The 24,366-nt window shown below is 42.5% G+C and overlaps 1 protein-coding gene across 1 annotated transcript in view; it reads right to left on the bottom strand.

Annotated features, from left to right (window-relative positions):
• LOC111230536 (receptor-type tyrosine-protein phosphatase U-like) overlaps window positions 1-24,366 on the bottom strand; it is a 197,375-nt gene that overhangs the window by 5,271 nt on the left and 167,738 nt on the right. The window contains exons 21-27 of the mRNA XM_022757294.1: window positions 18,837-18,934; window positions 16,193-16,309; window positions 15,749-15,903; window positions 13,021-13,156; window positions 11,009-11,158; window positions 8,105-8,419; window positions 4,219-4,344 (exon numbers count right to left, since the gene is read on the bottom strand). Of these exons, the coding sequence (XP_022613015.1) occupies window positions 4,219-4,344; window positions 8,105-8,419; window positions 11,009-11,158; window positions 13,021-13,156; window positions 15,749-15,903; window positions 16,193-16,309; window positions 18,837-18,934 (1,097 nt within the window). The remainder of the gene's footprint in view (window positions 1-4,218; window positions 4,345-8,104; window positions 8,420-11,008; window positions 11,159-13,020; window positions 13,157-15,748; window positions 15,904-16,192; window positions 16,310-18,836; window positions 18,935-24,366) is intronic.

The raw sequence follows: 24,366 nt of genomic DNA, 5'->3' as shown, positions 1-24,366 counted from the left end.
TTTCGGGCCACCGCGAGGGTGAGGTAAGTGGGCGGAAGCGGGGTTTGTCAGCTGAAGGGTGCTTAATGAAAAGGACGCATCTGTTCAACTAGCAGCTGGAAGCATCTACAAGAGACTGCTGAGAATCTACTGAGGTCAAAGGGTGGGGAGCTGGAAGCATTTCGACAGTGTAAAGTGGGAGATGGAGCTCGACTAAATTACTCAGACAACGCTTGAGAGTTGGGTGTACACGCAAAAACACACACACACACACACACACACACACACAGTCCGCAAACACACTCAGCAACACAAAAGCCACACTGAGATATTGAATATGGTGATATCAAGAAACTTCTTTCAGTAATTGTAGATTGTAAAAACATGGGAGTTTTGGAACAGACTTTCTGTTTGTTTCAGTACTGCATAACTGCTCAAACAGAACCATATCTGCTTATTAAGCAGGTCTCGGTACAATATGTGGCTAATGACATTATCATGCTGTTGATACAGTTACTCTGTTGAAAGTGGGATTATTATGCCGCAAATCATTCTGACCGCTGGGAACAACAAATTCCAGCTGGGACCTAGGTCACCATTCAGAATCATTATATTAGTATCAGGCTTCATTACCCCTCTTAAAAATAAATGAATTGATTCAGTGCCAGGAAATGCCTCCCACAGCAATACAGAGCGGGAATAGTCTTTTGCTGAGGACTTGAGCGATTGTTTTAGTCCATATCCTATATCAAAGTGAAAAACATGTCACTGGATAAGAAAATTATACATTTAAACAGCAATTATGCCATTAAGGCTGGTCAAACTGGCACTGTGGATGAAATAAACAGGTTTCATGAAGAAATGTGTGGATACTAGGATAACCCCAGTCCTCTGACAAATGAGTGGTCTGTGGTCCACGACTCTCATGCCAGAATAATTTCCTCCACTACCCGGCCTGACAGATGCTGGCGAGTCGGAGCCTTCCCTCTGTGAGAAGGGGCTTGAGATACAAACAGCTGGTTGCTCCTCCTAAACCCCTCATTTCTGCCCAAACAGATGCGTAAGGCCCGGACTGGATACAGCGCATTAACGCATCCGGAACACTGAAGAGAAAATGTGGCTCCTAGCTTTCTCACAATCTCACCAACACACACCGCCTGCCGTCATACAATGAGCTCGCGGTCTCAACCACCCTCGGAGGTAACGCCTGCACATTCAAATTTAACCTCTCACATGCCAGGCCTAAACGGCGAGACGCTTAGGGTACGGATGAAACAATGTACGGCAGCACGTTTGGGCCATGGATGAAACAGCAGAGAACACGAAGCCCTCGAAATCCTGCGTTCGGAGCAACATCAGAAATTACTAAGGCCATCACTCTTCTACACTCTTGGCGTGATTGACACTGAAGCCCAAGATGGTCACGCAGCGTAATAACAAGTATACATATGCTAACACCCAAACAACCAGCGTAGCTCGTACAGGGTTCAGATCTGCTTCGGCGTTGTTGATAAACCCTTGTGTGACTACATCCTGGAAAGCGAACCTCTGTGTGCTGCATATATACTCCTGTGAAAAGAAGCATCTTGCTTATCTACAGATGTGAATCAGTCGCCTGGTCGAATGGAGCGGACCAGGACGTTGTGTGTGTGAGCATTCTGAATTTGTACTTTCAGAAGTTGGTTATGAAGAAATGTAAATCTCCCTTTTTTTGGGATGAGGAAATACTAGAAGAGGTGCAGATTCATTTCTTCTTCTGGCAAAATTCAAATTGCCGCTTGGCTTAAGAGAAGAAATTTCAATCTCTAAAGCCCTTGTGGCTTCCCCCCTGCGGCCTCTGCTAAGACCACACCATTGAAACGCTGTGGTTTCATTGCAAACTGAAGTTGTAACCCCTGGCAATGATTGTCAAGGGGTGAGCTGCACATGCGTGCCAGTCTTTGGCCTCGGCTGCCAAGGGGCCTGGGGCCTTGAAGCTCAAAACTGGAACAGCCGCGCCTTCTTGTGGCGACAGTTTGCCGTGCACTTGTTGATTGTCTCTTTTCTGAATCACACACTGCCCACTTGGCATTAAGCCCGGCTGCAACAGTGGAACATATTCCCTCTTCACTCTGAACTGATCCTGGAGGCGCAGTGGGGTAAATTAACTGGGGACCAACAGGGGGAACGTGTGCTTCTCCATCAATGTGAACGGATTGAAGATGGTGGGCTGTTACACAGCACTGACTGGGATAAGGGGGAAAATCTCCTCTTCTTCTTTTGGGAGGAAGAAGAAACTACCCATCTGTCCCAGACAGGCTCAGGGCAGGGATCTTTTTGAGTACTAGCAGCCGAATCTCTGTTGCCACTAACCACAGCTCCTAAGTGGCCTGTCTCTTCATACCATCCGGGGGATTGGAGGAGTGAATCGATGCAGCTGTGGGTTTGGGGGGATGGCAGTGTCAGCGGGGAAAGAATTTGTGCTTCAATGCTTTTGGCCCAGAGAGCCCTGCTGATCAGTCGCCGGCTGCTCTGGGACCTGAAATCTAGCGCCTTCAAAGCTCCTGCTGCAAACCTCTCAAAGCCACAGCCACAAAGCCTCGGCAGGATGGTGGTAGCTGACTGGCGAGGTGTCATCTTGCTGGGGAAGGCAGAGGTCGAACGCCCCGCGCCCCTGCTGCTTTCTCAGGCCACTAGCCTGCTGCACAGAGATGATGGTGGGTCAAACAGGGAATCTTCCCCTGCCTTGGCTAAGCCCATACAGCGACCACAGCCCTGAACTTCACCTCTACACATGCAGAGGATGAAGCCCAAGACGACACATATTTCCTCCCAAACAGCCTTGAGGCTTGAAGAACCTTGGCCCATCTCTTGGAAGAGTTCAGCCTGATAAGCTGTCAGCAAACTAACCATACTCACGTTTTTGACGGACTGCACTGTTGACTTGCTACACCTTTTCTGTACAGGAAGGGATTGAAGCACTCCATCTTACCTGGGAGAGTAGGTAAAGGTGTCTTGGCGGTTGGAATGGAGATGGTAAGACATCAGCTGCTGCTACAAGCCCCAGAACCTCAGTGTTAGCGAGACAGGATCCCTGTGCCTAAAAGCTTTTGTCCCAATAGAGTCTGTTGCTGTTGCTCAGCAGGGATCTGATGAGAAGGCAGAACTTTTCCAACGTATAAATCCTTCTAGCTCCTCATCATCCTTTCAAATTAAAAGCCCCCCTGCAAAGTTGCGTAGTGGCCAGTCATATGCCTTTTACTCAAAGTGGTGTCCGTCTTGCAACTCTACCGTAACGACCTGATTGACGGAGTCCTGCTGAGATGCACGCTCCTCCAGCAAGTTCTACCATCTCTGCTAGAGGCTTTCTGAATCTGCTAAGAGGGGCCGCCGGGTTCTCGGTCACCTCTCTTTTTACTCTAAAAGAGTTCTGGTGGTTACAAGCCTCTTCCATTTCACAATTAAGTGCTCCTGGTAACACTCAAAGCTTTAGATATGGGTTTACACCCTGGCCCTGATCAATGCCTCACCACAATCTTCAGAGAGTTCCTTGGACCTAATGGTTTGGTATTTATCCCGACCAGCAGCGAAGCGAAAAGGGTCTGAATACTTTCATCAGAGGTTTCACTTTTTGATTTTCAGTAAACGTTGTGTCTAAAGTGACCCAACGCCACTGTACTTTTTAGGACTGTAAATAGTATTTCTTTGCATGTATTCTGATAAGACATGGCTACTGATTTACCTTGTTTCAAACCAGTGCCTGTGTTGTTTAGTGATTCAGTTTGTTAATAAAATACATTGTTTTCGTGCACATTGTTCCGCCTGCGGATCTTTCTGTCTCCCCGGGAGAAACTTTATGTTTTGCTGCTTCCCCTTCATCCCCTGGTTCCCTCCTCGGGGAACATAACAAATTGGGGGCCTGTCTGGGATATTTGAAAGAGAGAATCAGGAAGCGGGTTCATTGTGTGGGTATAGTTGTGTTGTGTTCAGATTGTCTCCGGTGAGTATTGCTGCCTGAATTAACCAGTGTGTAGCCTAGTCAAGTGTGTACGTATACAGCTTCCCTGATTAAGGTAGGTGAGTGTCCAGCTGGGCTGTGCCAAGCCTTTCCATCTGGCACTCTTATTATTTTGCCTGTCTCTAATCCTTCGGGGAACGTAACACAGATATATTCAAATATCACTTAATGGGTCTATACAGCATCTTCATAAACAGGACAACGGGACTCTGCCTTTTTCAGCTTGCGGTGGTTCTACCTACCCGGGTGATGTTCTGAACCCGGAAGAGACGGATGATAACGTCATCGTCGGCCGTCCTGGACAGAAGCTCCACGGTCATGGGCCCAAACTGCTGCAGCCCGGGCTCAGGCCAATACTGCAAGCATGGCTGAGGAGAGGAGAGGAGAGGAGAGGAGAGGAGAGGAGAGGAGGTAACCGGTCATTAGTCCACACTTGCTTGCGGCAGGACAAACCATTAAATGAGCAGCTGGTGATGGTGAAGTCCAGTAACAAGACACCTGAGTATTGACAGCACAGACAATTAGCTTAAATGACAATGATCATCTACAAATAGTAAATTAAATGAGCAAAAAAAAAAAAAAACAACCTGCTTGTTGCTCGGAACAATCCCTCACATAAGCCGTGGTCACCTAGGCTGAATTATTTATGACTTGAAATCATTACCATTAGCACATTACAAATTAATGGGGTAGGAGACCTCGACTGTTCCAGGAAGTTAGCCGAGAGGTGGGCGCCCCCACAAAAAGCCATGGTCTCCTATCACCGCTGCTTCAAGATCACCCCCCCCCAGCCCAAAGAAGACAAAAAAAAACACACAGGGGAGCGGTGTTGATGCGCCGTGGTGACTTTGGGGTTGAGGGGACCCCTGGAGTAGGAAGAGATAATGGCATTTCAAATTGACAGAAGGGTATTAACAGGTGACATTGGGCAGGAGGGGAGATAAATATTTATATATGTAGAAAGGAGACTGGCACCCCCAGCTCAGGACAGCAAAGTGTGTGTGTGTGTGTGTGTGTGTGTGTGTGTGTGTGCTGAAGGGATGAACTGTTAATCCACTGACAGCGAGAGAGACAAGGAAGGAGAAGGAGAGAGTGACAGAGGAAGAAGGACAGGTTGCCGCTGACAGGCACGGGCGGAAATGTTGAGCAGGAATCCGACACGACGCGGTGACAGAGCGGCGATAGGGAGATGGCGGAACAAACCCACACATGAGCAAACAGGGAGGGGAAGCGATAAGAACGTGTTGATGCCATGACAGCCCGTGGAAATTGAATGGCATCCAGGACTGAAGCTTTGTGGCAGAGCACTAGTTGAAGGGGCCAGACGTGTGGTGACCCATTCTCGCTGTGCTGCGAGTCACGTTCACGTCGGATCTGAAGAGAGGGAAATGGTTGACATGTCGTTACCACCGGTGTCCACGCGTTACACCGCAGGCAATGACGATATGAACGGTCGTCTTTTTCAACATTCACTGAGCGAGAATCAACCGAACATTAGCTGCGTCCAGCTTCTTACATGTGAGGATTTACTGCTTTATATCACTGTAGTTTCACCGTCTTTGGGTTTTGAACAGCAGATTTGAAACAACACGAGCAAACTGAAGACCTCAGGCTAAAAGTGAGGAGCACTTTTTCCCACTAGTGTTGACATTTTACAAGCTAAGCAATAAAATGATTATTTTACACTCAAATCAACTGATAAATAAAACATTAGCTGCAGCTATAACATAGACTTGACTTTTTATGGACACGTTTCCCCGTAGAAACATCAAAGATGTGCACACAGCATGTTCAGTTCAGTTCAGTTCTTCGTTGTAAACACTGTTTATGTGTTATTGTTCAAACCACCTTCCACTCTTCTGTTTCCAGTGAGAATTGGCAGCTACTAACAGCGATAATGCTAACCCAGAGACTTGTGACTGCTGTTATCAGACAGCAGGAGTTAAAGGCAGAGAGGCACTGGTAGCATACAATATATGAGAATGACAATCAACCAGGTTTTGGGTCTAAGAGTAAATCACAAAGCATTTTATGCGGTCAAGAGGAATCCTAAGTCACTAAGACCTACTACACCAACTACACAGTCAGTAATGTGCTGCAGGTGCTTTGTTAAAAAACATAATAAGATTTTGATGGCAGTCAGTTCTGCTACTTGGACACTGGAGAAATGTAGTTTTCAATACTGATTATCTTGGAAAAGCTGCGCTGCTGGGAAGCTGTTATTCATCAGAACCAAAAATGCTCTTCAGATCCCAGTTTGTTTGTCAGTTCGTTAAACGCACATTAAATAATCAACTGCAGTAAACAGTGATTTTTATGGCCATCGCTGGATCATCCGGTAAAATTGGTGCTGGGCTACTTTCTTTGTTTCTAGTCTTATAGTGTTAAAGTCTTAGCTCATGGTGGACAGACAAAGCTTCATTCATAACAAACCAGTTCATGGGTATTATGAAGAGAGGTTCTAAACCTGCTTGTCCTACAGTTAACGACGTAGGAATGTTTTGAAGTGTTTTTTATTTTAACTCTTTTAACTTTATTTGTTGAAGTAAGAAACCTGAGGTCGGTGTCAGGCTGAGTTTGTAGTGTATCATTCTTGTTCAAGCTGGGATGAAAGTGTATTTTGCCTTCTACACGGCGCCTGGAGAGCTCCTCGTCTTGGAGAATATCAAGATTTAAAAGGCAGCTGTCGGATTTCTAAGGGAGGAGGAGTTGCTCTTTGCTGGAGAGTTTGCTGGCTAAGTGGACAGGACTAAAGAGAGAGGCCGACAGCTTTCTGGTTTACAAAGCTTTCCGGGGGTTTTATTTCTATCCTTTTGCTTTGGTCTTAAACTTACGGTTTGCCTGTTTGCCATTTACAGTATCTGAAAGTGGTGGGAAATGGCTCTGACACTCTAGATTCCCCACATCTTCTTTAGGTGATACATCCTGTGCAGTTCTCAGGGGAGACGCTGCCGGTGGCTGAAACTCCCTCAGTAGAGTTCAACCTCTGTAAGCTGAACTAAAAACCTCTCGTGACCCCACAGTGAATCACAGGAAATTCCCCAGAATGATACATTGCTATTACTTTAAATTATTTCTAATTAAAGAATTAATTAGTCCCGAATAAACACGCACGAAATACATGATTTCTGATGCTGCTGGAACCTCGTCCACGCTGCTGGAAACTCTCTGTCGGGGTCATCAGAAGTTCGGGTTGTAAAACACGGGGTGAGAGGCCAGAAAATTTAAAGTACCCCTGCTCTGGTATTATACTTTAGAAGTCTCTGTATTATTAGTGTAAGAAAATGCACTGTGTGGCACTACTCAAGGTCCAGCTGTGAGGGTTTTAATGATGCTCATGGCTAAATTACAAGTGGCAAGATGATAAGTTAGAAAATAATGATATTAATAATTAAATGACTTCTACTGCCAGGATAAGTGTAGATAATTTCATCTCCAGCTGGTTTATTACTAAGTTTTGGCACCGAAACCCGTTACCAGTGTGGCACCGGTCCCTGCACAACTGGTACCAACCAGAGCGAATCAAAACGTAGCTTGCAGAGCCACTACAAAGTCCTGAGCTGTCAACTGAAATATTTGCTTCCTGGTGTTCACAAATGAACGTTACACTTGCTCTGATGGCGGCCTGTAGCCTAAAGCCAACAGTGAAGTGCTAAAACCTGCAGTTCCTCTAATGACCACTAGAGTCTGGCTCCAACAGTGAGTCGATCCCCATAGACTCCCATGTTAAAAATGTCCGACTTTACAGCAGAAATAAACAAGATTACAGCCTGGTATTCACCAAAGTCTCGGCTTGACACACGCCCCACCTCTTTGCTTATTCTTGGATTAGCTGGGAGTTAGGGGGCGGAGTCAGGCGCTGGCAGGATGGCGATGGCGGAGCAGCTCACTCTGAGCTTCAAAACGTCAACCTGTGGGTGACGTCACAGAGGCTACGTCCATCTTTATTTTCAACGGGACGAACTTTTGTGACCCGATGATGACAGCAGCCTTTCCTCAGGTTAGTAATGTAATGTTGATTGCAAATGTTGCATTTAAAAAAACAAAGTTATTAGTTCCGGCACCGATATCAGGACAAAACCCAAACAATACCCAACCCTATTTATCGGCCCCTACCTCTCCTCTTACCCAGGCAGAGTTGGACTGGTTGAGCTGGTTGAGCATCACCACTGAGGTGCAACCATAGTCGTAAACCAGCCTCCAGAAGTCGGTTGTGGTGCCGGGCAGCGGGTGCGGCGTCACCACGAAGGCGGCGGGCCTCAGGAAGCTGTCTGCGAGCGCGGCGTTGATGTAGTTGTTGCTTTCTCCCTCGGTGGTGATGAGGAAGGCCAGCGAGCGGTCCGGCGGCAGAACGTCCATGCTGCGGTTCTTCTCGCGGTTCCTGGGCATCAGAGAAATGCTGCACTCCTCCACATCCAGGTGAGGAGTCACCGAGTTCAGAGTCTGAGGGAGGAGGAGGAGAAGGGAGGCGGAGGAGGAGGAGGCGGAGCGGGAAAGTGAAGAAGACAAGAGTGTGCAGAGAAGATAATTAGAAAGGTTGGCATGTGTGTTTGAGAATGTGGTTAGATGCAGAGATAAAATGAAAGACGGAGAATAAAGATTATGATAAGAGGAGACAGAGGCAGCGGAACAGAAACGGGATCAAAGAGAGATGGACAGAGGCAATGAAAATATTCTCTACTCCAACGGCCTGACTGTCAATACTTGACAAGCACAACTATCTCCAATCATCTCCGGGAAACTTTTAACATATTTATTATCAGTCAAAACCCCCACAAGGCTTAATGGATAAAAACACATTTAGTGAAATCTCATACATTATGAATAAGCACATTACAAAGCAAAGGAAATTGAAATGAACTTATTATCTAACTCGCTTCATATTGTGAACGAGTCCCCATAGGTTCAGACAAAATGAATAGAACATTTCAGCTCGTAGTGGGAATATTACGTCTGGGCTACAAGTTGCACTTATGAGGTAACTGTGCAGCACATGGAGAAGAGAGTTTTTAAATATATATATATATATATATGTAAAGGTCAGCGATCAATAGCACATCATTATAACTTGGTATTAACTGGATGTGGCAACAGTATTGTATAAAAGACATCTACAGTGCATGATCTTAATTGCAATCTAAAACTTTTCTACTGAGCACAATGGTGTCTATGTTTAATATATAGTAGTTAGATCAGCAGCTTCTTGGCGGCTGTCGCTCTCGTGTTACTATTTCTAACCAGCAGAGGATTCGTCTCTCAGAGCTGCAGCACCGTGTGTTTCACAGGGTAAATGTAGAAGCACTCATGATGAGGACATGGACTGAATCATAGTTATGTCAGAGCAAACACTGAGTTGTAGTGAAATTGACATTCAGGTAATGAAAAAAAGTCAAATAGCTTGTGCAAAATACAATAACAGAACTAGAGCGCGCTCTTGGATGTTTTTATTATTTGTGTTATTCGCTGTGTTTCTTGTTTTGACTTTTGATGATCCGGCACAATGACATTCAAGATCTACAGGCTTGTGAAAAACGGGAAAAAAAAATAATGAAAAAAAGGGAGAGAAGCAGTAAGAGCTAAAGCTGAAATCTGTAACTGTGTAAAGTTCAGATGTGGAGATGTATCATCAGCTGCACGGTGGAGCGTTGTTTGGCATTTTTTAGTTTGATTCATAGTTGTGTGTAAGTATTACAGCAAAAACAGCCCATCAACAACTTCAGCATTTTAGATACTAGCGTTCAATCGTCGCGCTGACAGCGGTCCTACAGTGAAATCAACAAAGCTCATTTACCAAAAAATTCTTGTTTAGTTTGTTGAAGCCAATGATTTCCACTCCACACAGGCAACATCTGAACACTACAGTATCTGCGTCGCCGGGATTTGAACCTGTGACCAGATAGTCGTGGTCTCCAGACTTTGGTGATTCCCTGGCCTTTCATCTGGAAACCATCTGAATGTAATTAATTGTACGATACGGTCTGATCGCGTGCGATACATCCATCTAACTGAGAGGAAATCCAACAGCAAACTGCGAATCAGAACCTAAACAGAGCCAATAATGCCTCTTCAAGTCAGAGCAGTCGAATCGGTAGTGATGTGATTTTTTATTCTGTTTATAGATGCTGGAGTCATGACATCAAACTTCAAGTGCATAATTATTTTTCTAAACTTTTACAGAAACAAAGTGCAGACTTGGACAAGACGTTACCTGAAGCAGCAAAAACAAACTTGCTAACAGACATTTAAGGAACATCAATGTGGTGGGGTTAGCGTGACTGCTAATCTGCACCGAAACAGTGGAAACAACAGAAGTGCTTTGAAGCAGATGCTAATCAGATACGAGGTAATAAAATCTGCACCTTTGTTCAGATAAACTTCTGCTTATCTCGTAATAAACTCATTACACTTAATATTATGTTTGTATGAAGCTGGTGTAAAGCTCTGCCAGATACTGAGCTTTAATAATGACAAGAGATTCCTCTGTAAACAGTGTGTTGACGATGGCGCAGCTGAACTTTCATTTCAACATTTACTCTTTTTTTTTTCCCACCACAGAGGGCAACAACAAAAACCTACAGATTTTAGCTTTGAGGTTGGAGTTAGTGGTCAGAGAACAGGTCTGATCATGGGCCAGAACTGTCCCGCCAGCTATAACATCTGGCCCGCCACATTAATTTGATAATCTGAGTGAATGACAGACACAAGCAGTAACATCAGGCCGTGACAGACCTCTGAAATGGCGGACGTATGATGTGCAATATGAAAAAGATAGCACAGTCAAACGTGTAACACGTGACTGTGGGCCACAGCACCACACATGTGAACAGTAACGAAGTCAATTCCAGTTGCATTTTTATCAATCAATTTCTTAAATTAGCTTTTAATTATGTTCTGGCTGCCACCTAATGGATCGGCCTGAGGCCAAATTCAGGACTTGCTGCCGTCCCCTGATACACTCATACAAACCTAAACACAAATCGTCTGTACGTGTGTGTGTGTGTGTGTGTGTGTGTGTGTGTGTGTGTGTGTTACCTGAAACTCCTCTCTGAGCTGCGAGGTATTGCTCTGAGAGTCGACCTTCAGCATCTCCTTATAGATGAGAGCAAACTCATTAACAGGGATGGCGGTCTCTCCGCACAGACAAGCCTCCAGGATCGCATCATGGATGAACACATACTGCTCCTGAGAGACGGAAACAAAAGGAAACAAAAAGTCACAAAAATAAAAAACCCCTAACTGCACGTACAAGCCTCCTAACTGTTAATCTCCCACTTGTGAGGAACAATGCTAAATTTAATTACTGTTGCTCAATGTTGACTAATAGTCACAACTGTCAGACTGTCTTCATATTGCCATGCCCACTCTGAGGCATTATTCCCCAGCAGAAAATTGTCTGTTAAATGGGGTAAAAAAGTGCAGAAAACATACATCAGAGGAGCCAAACACTGCCCACACACACACACACACACACACACACACACACACACACACACACAATATCTGAATAACGTCACGAGCTGTGCAATTAAAAAAGGAAACCAGGAAATTTGTTTTGACGTTCAACCAAACAAAAGATTAAAGAGTCGAGGAAACATAAAAATGTCCCTCTTCCGACTTGTTTATCATTTTTAATGCGTTCTGTAATCGCAGGAATACGTATTCAACTGGTAGACGAGCTGCAGCTGAAAGGTGAAAAGAGAGATAAATACCATTGTTTTTGGTATTTACTGTACTGTCTCCACTTCCAGACGTGTTCATAAGAGAATATTTTTCAACTTTTAATAGTTGTGTTTACTCCAGTAATTAATGTCTTTCTCCGGTTTGTTTGTTTGTTTGGGATGATTGGGAATTTGCGTTCAGCACTCGAATATCTTGTGTTTATTTACACAATTAAAAGCAGTATGTCAGTATATGAAAAGTTGATACTTGTCTTTTAAGTATGTGTGCTGTCCTATAGTTATATGGCTTCTTTGAGAGTGAATGTTTTAACATAATTTGTGAGTGTAGAGTAGTAATTATATTTAAAAGGCCTTCAACCTGTAAACATCGTACCTTTAAATCATATTGGAGAGATATAGAGAACTATTATTAGAGGTTCAAAGTAACTAAGTATTTTCAGTTATACTTTACTTATGTAAAATATTGAGTATTTCATCACTAGTATGCTACTATTCTAGTATTTTATGCTACTTATACTTTTATTCCACCACATTTCAGAGGGAAATAATTTCTACATTTTAATCTGGTGCATTAACTTGACATCTATAGTTTATAGATAATTTGCAGTTTCCTGTTTTACATAAATAATACATGATAGTCTTAAATATGATGCATTGTTATTAAACTACTCAAACTTTTTAAAACTTAAAGCTTCAAATGATTATTTGCAATGTAAATCACGTGTAGTATTGTCACCCAACTTCTTTTAGCTTTGTTTTGGTTTTACACCCAATAACTAACCAGCTGCAGTTGAACACACAGTATGTGATCTGACTCGAACCATATCCAGACAAACAAAGTGACAGATGCTAAAGGTCGCTAACCTTTTAGCTAGTTTTGGTTTTCAGGCCCAGAAACTCTGCTCTGATCAAATAATTGATTCTAACCAAAGCATGAAAATGTAGTTGGCTAAAATAAATAAATAGGTTGATTAGCCAACTGTTTGCTACTGAGCCAGATATTTGCCTCAGGAGTTGGTGGAGGCCAAAACAAAGCTAAAAGAAGAGTGGCCTTACATTTCCCAAGTGGCCGGACACATGACTCCAACTGAATGCTTGTGGCTCCATGTCTGCTGCATGGAAAAAAATAACCCAACAGCAGCTTGTTTCAAAGCTACCAAGAGGCCAGACACTTTCACATATGATATATTTTTATTCTGAAGTAGCGGTGGGTGATATAACAAAGTGTCTAAACAGTTCCTCCACCACTGGTGTTTGTAGGAATAAAATTCTTGTAGAATCACTTTTGATAAAGGCTAAATATAAAAGTTCTAGGTTAAAAGTTCAGCTCAGCCTCTCTAACCACATCGCCGCCCTCCCACTCACTTCAGTCTGGATCATGTTGATGCGGCGCGAGCAGAGGGTCTTGACGCAGTTGTAGATGTCCACCACTCCTTCACATTCAGCCATATCCAGCATGACATCCAGCACAATGTAGCAGCCGGTCCTGCCTGCCCCCATACTGGTGCAAGGGAGACAGGAGAGGGATTGACAAGCCTGAATACATCACTGAAATGAAAAAGCCTCAGCAGGGAGCTTTTAGTAATGATCAAGATACTCTGCCCAAAGTCAAGTGTAATAAAGGGCTTTTGTTCGGGAGAAAAATAAAGGGAATACAGTGACCATTGTGCTCTGGCAGCACGAGAAAAAAAAAAGAAAAGTTAAAAACCTTTTAGTTGGAGTGTGACAAGACATTTAAAAACGCCCTATATCGTGGCCTGTGCCTTGCATGTCTGGGTCTAACACTGCTATAAAGGCAGGTGTGGGTGTCTGTGAAGGTAAGGTGTTTGCTACTTTAAAACTCATTTGAGCGCCTGCACTGGGAAGCTTTATGCCTCAAAAAAGAAAAACCCTCCCTGCAGTGCATCAATATTGTTAAACAAGCACATAATTTATGATAAGATGTAACAGGATTGGTGCTTAATCAGAATTAAGGGCCACAGTCAGATAGCTGGTGTGCCGTGGCAGACGCGTTTAGAATAAAAAACAGAGATAAGCAACAAAATCTTCAGCATCTTGGTGAGTGTTGAAAAATCGCAAGTCTTCCCTGTGATGACAGGCGTCTACATGCCGCACAATATTCATTTGTTGTGTTGACTTGGTGGCATGTCATGCTCAATGTAGACTAAACAAGAGACCAAAACCGCCAGAGAAGACGTAGGCCCGGTTTGCACGGTTTGTTTTGTCCGTTGAACTCTGGTGCGGAGCAAGACTGAAAACAAAACCAACCAACCGCAGGATTTTATTGTATTTTTTTAAACTTCATTTTTGTAATTTTTTTGTTTTAGCGAAGCACAGATGCACAGGAGAGCAGTAGACGGATCACCAAGGGATAATATAATGCAGCTCACATGTTATCAGTTGGAGAGGAAAACCTTTGATTTACGAAGGGCCTCCCCAGTGCAAACTGATATATCTCTGTAATGAGTATATAATTCAGTGCACTTGCAGGGCGATATTTTTCAAAACTTCTTGACTTAAAGGTCCCTGAAGACTTTGGTCTCTATCTGTGTGTGTCTCGATTCCGGAGCATTTTCATGTCCACCATCTCCCAGGAGACTTTCAGGAGAGTCTCTCGTCTGGTGCTGAAGCAAATCCTCCATCGCCTCTGTTGCGCTGTTACAGGTGCTGGGACCACTGTCTGAAAGCAAAGGGCCATAGCTCTCTGTCCGAGTCTCTGCCAGGGTTTCCCGGTCAAAGTACACTCTCTTCCCGGACGGGAGAACACGCAGAGCATAGCACCGACTCCTTGATGCGGTAACTGATCGGGCATTAGCATGTTGCGGTGGTCCGGGGGCCGAGCGTCCTGTTATAGTGTTGTATTCCAAGTTCAGTATCGTGGCGGGACAATTTTGTCTTGATAAAACTTTCAATAAACTCTTGCATGTTGTCTCCTCTGGCGTCTTCAGGCGTCCTGTATACGCGTATATATTGTTTCTTCATGAGCGTCCTTCCAGATCTGTCCGGCAGTTTCATTTAACCTGCGATTGACGTCCTCTCCGAAGAGAAAGAGAAAATCCTTTTCTTGTCTTTCTCTGGGATAATTTGTCTCTAGCTTTCTGCTGCTTTCCCCCTTCTATGTTTATGTTTTAACTCCAATATGTGTAGCACCGGATTCATTTAAGTGACTATAATAGACCCTGTCAGGGAGGTCGTGCGCTCACACTGCTACGCGCCCTGACGCCATACTGGAAGTCCGAAGCATGAATTCAAAAGCTGAACTACTAATAAATCCATCTGCTGTTCAGGAGCTGTTCAGGAAGCAAACCTCTAAGTTCAGAGGGTGACGCGGAACAAGAACCCCTTCTGGACTCAGACTGGGGTTTCATACGCCTCAAGATTTTTTGGGCTTTCTGATGGAGAGGAAGGTTGTAACAGTGAGTAACAGAATGACTTGAGTGCTTTGCAGTGTTGCTGTCGAGATGTATTAGAAAACTCCATCAGTATTGTGTCTCCTCTTTTGGCAAATATTCCATCTAAACCAAACTAATTTGCTAATTTTGGCAGCAATATTTCATTATTTTTTCCATATTTGGAATATATGTTTTTCATGCAAAATCAGAATTACAAAAAAGGAAATAAACCTGACCTATGCACATATTAACAGGTGAATGGAAAGTAAATCTGTGGGCAAAGGCTTCTTTCCGAGGTTTATCATTATTGTCCAACAGCCAGAACAGAAAATAAAATTAAAGTCCTTCCCTGAAAAGACAGACAGTGTGATTGACTGTAAGAAATGCAACTTTCTTTGTGAATTTGTTGCTGGTTATGTGTGAAATACAACATCCTGCTGGAAAGTTTAATTCTATTTAGGTTTTTCTCACTATTCTGCTTTCCACTTTCACATGTGCAAGGAACTCAAAGTTATTTCAGGAAATGTAGAGAAGCACGAAGTGAAGTAGAAATAAACAGGGTAAATTAAGTGTGCGGGAATGTGCAGAACATTAGAGAAATTTGATATTAGAGAAGAAGCAACTGAGGCTGTGGTCTATTTTTAAACCATTATATCTGTTAGCTGTTTAGCTCATTATGAGGATGGAAGGTGATGGGTCACCTGCAATGGACCACCACAGGCCCAGCATCGGGAGGTGTTGAGGCTTTGACCCGGCGCAGGAAAGCCAGCAGGCCAGTGGCGTGGTACGGCACGCCGTGCTCAGGCCAGGAGGTGAAGTGGAACTGGCACACCTCGTGTTTAGCAGGGTAACCTCTCTAGAAGAAACAATCAGGTAATTTAATGAGGTGCTATTATTACGAAGAATGGAAATGTTCAGAGGAGCACACAAATAGAAACCGATTCTGCAAACCAGCAGCTGGATGAGAAACATACACTCAGTTGTCAGTTTATTAGGTACACCTGGCTAAAATCACTAGAGTACATCAGTTCCAGCTAGGTGTACCTAATAAACTGGCAACTGCATTGGTGGGTATATAGAGACATAGAAGCTATGCTGAGAGAGAGAGAGAGTTGAGATAAAAATAATATGAGAGCATGACTCACCCTCTCCATGGCGAAGGTGCGCACGGTGTACTCTGCCAGTGTTTCTGTCTTCAGTAGTGTTATCTTAATGTCACCATAGAGCTCAGTGTCATCAGGCCAATACTTACAGCACTTCATCTGGACACACAGCAAACAGTTTCAGTTTAGAAAGGTTCACACACACACACACACACACATATATATATACACACACATATATAAACGACTGATTTATCTCAACACTAGCCCACAATCGTTCAAACCACTTGGCACTGAGATTTCCACAAGCAAACAAATTGCAATGCTCTAAACCTGCTGTGACTTTTGCTAAATATTTGGACTATACTACAGTTTTTCCAATCATCTCCACTGCCACATCTGAGACATTAAAGTGTTGACACCAAGGTAAGATAAGACGTGTTTTGATATGATTTAAAAGGGCATTTCCTGCTCTTGGAAATAGAACTCGCGGTCGGTGATGGTTTTTATTTTCCCTCTCAATCCACGACCAGTCGGCCCTCCAACCCTTCACGCTTAAGTTTCTGAGAGAATGGCTGTTTTATTTTTCTGTTGATGCAGTGTGTTTTTGTGGCGTCGACATTTTCCTCTACTGCTGGCTGCACAGTGTCAACACTTTCCACTGCTTCAGGCTGCAGACTCATTTTCTGATCCAAAAAAGTGAAATTTTTCTCACTTATAAAGGAAGACTATACAGTCGTCGCCTATGGGGACGAGAGTTGCACTGTCATGTGAAAGGGTGAAATACTAAAAGGTCACTTTTAATTATATTGAGTATTTTTACATTTCATATTTTCACATTTTTTCCCCAGTCTCTGTTAACTTGTGACCTCTCAATGTGTCTGTTATTTCAGTTTCACAAAATTAGATGTGCACCATTCAGCTTTTTTTTAGTATGGAAATAGCTCTAAAGCTACAGCTTCTGATTGTATAAGTTTGGTTAAAGGTTACTTTAGCAATTTTGCTTTGCAATCCATAAAGTTTCTCAAAAGAGATAAATAAAAAAAAATAAAAAAAAAAGAATAGTAAAAATGGATGTAGCAGAGGCAGAGATATCCATATCCTTAATTTCGTAGACTCTGGTAAAGTTCCTCCAGTAGTTGGTTGCACCAGCTGTTTGTAAGATCTAGTTATACGTAAACAAAGTGTTTACTAAGTGGAGATTTACACGTAACTCTGAAATTAGTCGTTACTAAATATTCACTCCCAGGACCAGCCAGGTGTAACTATTGTGTAGCTAATGGAATTAGCTAACAAAACTGAAATTGTCTTGCTAGTATACAGTATGACCTGTTTAGATATGAAAGTAAAATATAGGATATATTGGACGTGGTACTGGATAAAATGCTGTTTAATAATGATGTAAACTGGGAGAATTTTAAGTTATGTTCAGTAAAAATAACACAATATACCTGAAACTCCACAGTGTATGCTAATAATGACCTAATAAAGTAAGCTAGGTTAGCATGATTTTATATTTCCAACTTATTCTAAACTACTTGGCCACTACATCTGAAATACAGATAAATCTCCATGTCTGCACATAAAAACAAAACAAAGACATGCTTACTTTTACAAAGGATTGGCAGTTATGTTAAAAATATTATTGGATGTACCAGCTCTTTGTAAGCTAACTGTAGCATAGATACGACATAAATGTATGTAAGTGGAGAGTTTTGAATCACAGCAGGTTGTACCACAAAAAAAACTTGTTTTTGCGTGGAGTTAAGTTGCAAGTAGTTACACCCACTAACTACCAGTTGTTGTTATAGCTAACTAAATAAACAAAACAAATACTAGCTGGCTAATGACCCAAAATTTAATAAAATCCTGTTAAATAATGATGTAAACTGGGAACAATTTAAGATACATTTCACAAAAATAATAATATATAATAATAATAGTGTCAGACTACATGACTAAATAGCATTGGTTAGGATAACATGATCAGTTTAGACGCACTTATTCGAAATTGTACAAATAGTCTTACATGTTTTGCAGTTATGCTACACCTGGTGACGATATAGTGACTTCCTGTTTACAATTATTGATTGCTTTGAGTGTTTCCTATCAACCAATTTACACATTATTAGATTTTGTACTATCTTATATATTACTACCTATCAGTTACTTAGAAATTAGCAAGGACTGCACACACAAAGTCTTATTACGTTTTATAAATAGCTGGTACGACCCTAGCCAAAGCTATGTAGCAGTTAGCTTAGCTTGTTTACTGAACTTTTTGGAATTACCCTTTGAATTTGCTCAATACTAATAATAACTCTGATATCTTCATTGATCACATTTTATAAATTGTACGTTTGGTGCGTGACACTTTTATCGTACACATTTTGAATACTGTATCAGTGGGCGGCTGTATTCCACAAAGGCAGGAATAGTTAATAGAGGCCAGAAAATTCCTCCCTGGGCCTTCATATACATCAAAGCTTTGACCTTGGTGTGCAGCCACCAAAGCGAAAGGTGATCACTCATGATCAGACAGCGGGAGCCATTTCCTCCCACGACACAGAGCACAGCAGCTCTTCTGATATATAGGAAATGATAAAGGAAGCTCCAGAAATACATTCCCTCCATCCATCTTCGCAGGGGCTGGAGAGGTCACAGGACAAAGGGAAGCGAAACCTACCCTGCCCACTTCCACCAGCTTGGTGATCATGACAATACTGAAGCAGTTCTCCTGCCAAACCATCCGCCAGAAGTCATAGATCATCTCCTGCTTGGGGCCTGTGGAGGAGGGGAGATATACAGTAAAGGATAGGTGGAGAAGAGAGAGGAAAAAAAGCCAGGAGAGAAGGTGGAGAAGAGAAAGAGAGGAGGATAAAGAGAGATGAGCCATAAGTCAGAGAGAATAGCGGCAATAACCATCAATGTAGAGGCGCTGTGTAATCCATGCCAGGGAGTAGAGTAACAATGTGCCACTCATGAACTATTGCCCGCTCTGTGTTCTTCTAATACTACTGAGAAATGTCATTTCAATACACCCACAAATCCTGAGCCATTGTGCAAACAAGCTCATGTATTGCTTTTCCCAGGCAGCAGTGGCTGACACAAATCACAGCCCCCCTGAAGAAGATGACACTTTCATTGATTTCATTACATGGTGGCGTTGATAATATCGCCGGGTCCTCCTTCATACGGCCTCCTCCGCCAAACACACCACACCTCTGTTAGTGAACAAGATGTCTATTCATTTCTTCCCACGCAGTTTGTTTAATAGGAATATTATCTTGTCTCCCATAACTGACCTGGATGACTTTTTTTTTTTAAGAGCTGGTTGCGCCTCATCATTCCTCTGTGGGCTGGCAGCGGAGTGATTTATCTTTTAACTCTTCACTTTATTTGCCTTCAGTTTGTTCTTAATCTGTTTCAGGTTTATTTGTAGAGGAGAATCTCATAAAAAAAAAAGCAATTCTAAAATCATAAACTCAGTCACATCTATATTTTCTCTATTCTTTTATAGTCCCACAAAACAATCAAAAACAACAAACAAGTGAATATATCCAGCTAACACGTCTTAACTGTGCATCTAAAGCCTGATATATCTTAGTTTATTCTAACTCAGTCCCACATGCAACGTTCTGCTGCCAAAACACCAAATGTGGATTAATCTGCCGCTGAAAATGGCCCCAAACAAATACTCTGTTTACTCTCGTTGGGGTAACATTTGTTAAGAACTGCAGCTATTTTAATACTGCCCACATTAAAACTGTGACATTGCATTCTTTGTTAGGCTGAGAGCATGACAGCAATGCTAATATTTCCTCCATCTTCCAATCGCTTCAATTGAAGCCCGGACGACAAAGAAATTCAAGCATGTGTTTCTTGCTTCCTGTGACCTCTGTCAACTGTGTGGTTTGTCATCCACATGATGACAAAAGGTATGGACAAGTGTTTGAGAGTCCGACTGGGAAAGATTCTATTGTATGTTTGAAATAATCCTGGATAAGGTAAATATTAGCACGAAAACTGCAGCACACAGGCTCAGAGAAGCTTTTTTCTCCACACCTAAGCAATGAGGAACATAGTAGCTCTTGTTTTTCCACTGCTTTTACTTCCACAGTTGTCTTAATAAGAGGAATCAAAAGGTATGCATTTGACTAAACGCCCCGGGGCAAAGACCTTCAAAGGTTGAGAAATACAGTAGGAGGTGGAGGAGAAACAACCTTACGTGCCTGTTAAAAAACAAGGCGTCTGAAGAGCCTGACAACAGCTTCTCCTTCCACGTCTGTCAAGTTACTGGTCTTTACTGTAGTCGACCTGAGGTGAGCCACCGCCAGCCTGCGGGCGCCTTAATACGCACAAGAGGGTTGCTACTTTAACCACTGTTTTCTCTGCTCTTCACAGGCTTATTCGCAGCTCCCTCCATGTTAGCAATCACCGCGCCGGTTTCTATGTGTATTAGTGATACGAGATGTTAATTTTTCAGCAGCAGCGGGAGAAGCCCACTAATGCATCGCCAGAGGGATGTGGCAGTCAGTTTAAGAGACGGATGATGTGTGATCCCAGCAGCTGGGGTGAATCTGTATGCATAGCACAACATGCTGCCGCTTTGGACTCCAGCTTTCAGAGTGCGCTTGGCATTTCTCCTCCTCGTCCGCCTCCCCCTCATTCCACCTCCTCCCGCTCCCTCATCTCTGGACATAATAGAGAGTTAGCCCAGAGCACCTGCTGCCTGCTGCAGAAACTCAGCTACCTTAAGACTCATCTAAGATACAAAAAAGAAAAAAGAAAAATCAACCTCAACCTGCGGCGATGGCCGACCACCCAAGGCTCACTGCCTTTATATGCAGAGTGTTATTCAGTATATGCAAACTGTGTGGAAGTAATGGATTGCAGTGACTTTGGCAACAACAACAGACTGTACTTTGGCATATATTTTATAGCTTGATCTTAATTTCATATTTTCAGGTTAGTTAGCAGGTAACCAACACTGCTGTCCCAAGCAACCAAGCTCATGAATGCATAATTACCACCAAAAATGGTCAATAATCAATAAATCTAGAAACATTAAATTAATTCCAAAAATATATTTAAAAAAATCCAGTAAATTATGTCAGAAATCGTTACATTTTTTCGTTATTCTTTACATTTTTTTAAAAAGTTGTTTGTTAGAGACTTAGTTGACAAACCAACCAACGCCCAGAGAAAAAATACACTGCTTCAAAACACACAATACACTGCAGGCGCTTCTCACAGTGTCTGAGTGCTAATGAAACCATCTGAAAAATATTTATATATATATCTATATTTTTATTTATTTATTTTTGTTGATAAGTTTTGACATCAGTGTGGGCTTGAATTTTAACATTTGGTAGTTGAGACTCTGAATTTAAATGCACAACAACATCATACATTTCACAGCCAGGCTGCAGAGGGATCCTGAGAAAACATCAACAGGAACTAACTGCGCAGTGTGGAAAACTGCACTTCCTCGAATGGCCACTTGATGCTGGCTCCAAAAGTGAGTCAATCTCCATAAACTCCCATGTTAAAATGCCCAACTTTACAGTAGAAATAAACTTGTTTACAGCCTGGTACAAAAAACAGTTTTTGGATTTGTTTGATTAGCCGAGAATTAATTAGAGTCAGGTACTGCCAAGATGGCAACGGTGGAACAGCTCACTGAGCTTCAGAACTGCTCTTCAGAAACCTATGGATAACATCCACTTTTATATACAGTCTATCTTATTCATGCAAATTATCCAGTTAGCCAATCATGTGGCAGCAGTGCGATGCATTAAATCCTGTGGATGCAGGTCAGGAGCTTCAGTTAATGTTCACATCAAACATCAGAATGAGGAACAAATATGATCTCAGCGACTTTGTCATGATGGTTGATGCCAGACTGGGCTGGTTTGAGTATTTCTGAAACTGATCTCTTGGTCTCCTGGGATTTTCACACACAATAGTCTCTAAGAGTTTTTACTCACAATGGAGCCAAAAACAAAATAATAAACATCCAGAGAGTGGCAGTTGTGTGGACACAAACGCCTTGCTGATGAGAGAGCACAGAGGAGCTGACAACCAATCTAGTCCGGTAACTAAGATAACCACTCTTTACAACTGTGGTGAGCAGAAAAGCATCTCAGAGTACACGACATGTCAAACATTGAGGCAGTTGGGCTACAACAGCAGAAGACCGCGTCACGTTTTCACTTCCTGTCGGCCAAGAACAGAAATCTGAGGCTGCGGTGGGCACAGACTCACAGGTGTTGGGGAATGTTTTCTTGGCACATTTTAGGCCCCTTAATACCAATCAATCATGGTTTGAATGCCACAGCCTGTCTGGGTATTGCTTCATCCCTTTATGGCCACATCATCACATCCCAATGGCTACTTCCAGCAAGATAATGCTCCATGTCACGAAGCAAAAGTCGTCTCAAACTGAGTTTCACGAACACGACAATGAGTTCAGTGAATTTCAGTGGCCTCCCCGGTCTCCGGACCTGAAGCGTGAACATGCAGCTGAAAAAATCTGCAGAAATGATGTGACGCAATGAGATCAACACGGAGCAGAAACTCAAAAGGAAAGTTTTTCAACATCTTGCGGAATCCGAGCCACAAAAAACGGAGGCTGTTTTGAGAGCGTAAGCAGGTGCCGGTGTGGGGGCGAGCGTCTACAGGAGAACTCTGACCTACTGTAAGGATAGATATCAGAATGTGCATATCATGTTGCGACTCACCCTCATTGGATGTTGACTCACAGGCACTGGATTACACTGTGTTCACACAGCCCGCATTACCAAACCAAAGCAGCAACTTCAGTGCAGTGCAAAGGATACGTTTGGGGCACGGTGCTGAGTGTAGGTGACTCGTCTTTTGGCAGCTCTCACAGCACGGCACACAATCGGCCTTTGCTTTTAACGTGACCCAAAGTATATACCTTTACCTCTAAAGTCTATTTGCTCCCATTTTGCAGCATAACTGCAGTGTTTATACTGGATGTTGAGCTCTGTGCGCTTCAAAAACACGGATGACCTATTGTAAATACTGTGCCTGAATGCATCCTGACACACAGGTAGGATAGAGGCTGCTGCTCGGCTAATGTGCTGCTCACACTACACCTACTGTGTCGACATGGTGATGATGATGGTGATGGTTTTATTGGAAACCTTTCACATTCATATCCTAACTGACAGGGATGATGGCCAAAACTATGAAAATAAGATGGAACCTTTAAAAAGTACTAATGACTTTCCCTTTAAGTCACTTTTGAGAGGAGCAATGTATTTGATATTTAAAGTGCATCCCTCACAAACCAGACAAAATATTCTTAATGTTCAATGTAAGAGAACGTTTGACGTGGTAATGATACAATCAAATGCATGGAACTTCTGTTGGGCTACAATCTCCTTTTAAATAAGCTATCTATAAGTTTTTGCTATTGTACCATGGCCAGCGTCGGCACTGACAGCTGTTCGCTTACCGAGAGCTTTAGCCGCTGTTGCATGAGTAAAGGAATGGAAGTTTGATGCTGAATGTTTCTCTTAAACCGGTAGGTAAACAGCTGTCAATGCTAACGTTGGCAACGTAGCGACAGCAAAGCTTACAAATAGCTCCTTTAACGCAATAACAGTCTTGCTAATGAAGCGTTTCAGTTATGATTACAAAAAACACACCCATTTATGTGTAAAACATTCTATCTTCACAACAGTTAAATATTGTTAAGAGGGTTATTAGCATCAAGGTGTGAGCATTAATGTTTCAATAGACCAGCAGATGTTCTGTGCATTATGATAATGGACTCTATGAATTTCAAAATTTCTAAACTAAAAAAGGTTTTTTTTGGTTTGCTAATGGCTTGGGATGTGATTTGAAACTTACAAGTTAATTTATTTAATGTATAAACTGTACTATATTACCTTAGCTGTATCTGTGATAACCACTATTACTGGTATGTCACCACTTTCATTTAACTTTGTACAGGAGTATAAAAGCAGTATCCATTGTTGTCATTCTTTTCTACAGGCCAGAAAAACTACGGAAATAATAAAATAAATAAGAGAATAAAATCAAACTTACCAAAGAAGCACGTACATTTAGACAGTATTTTAGCATGGGAAACTTCTAAATATGTAAAATTACTTTCAGAAGTAGTTTTGTTTGTTTTTGAATTAAAATGATCAGCCCTCTATTTGATGAATCAAACAAACTTT

The sequence above is a fragment of the Seriola dumerili genome, unplaced genomic scaffold, assembly GCF_002260705.1.
Source record: "Seriola dumerili isolate Sdu_G_001 unplaced genomic scaffold, Sdu_1.0 BDQW01000273.1, whole genome shotgun sequence".
NCBI lineage: Eukaryota > Metazoa > Chordata > Actinopteri > Carangiformes > Carangidae > Seriola > Seriola dumerili.
Note: the sequence above shows the minus strand (reverse complement) of the source record. Positions and strands in the feature narration are given on the sequence as shown.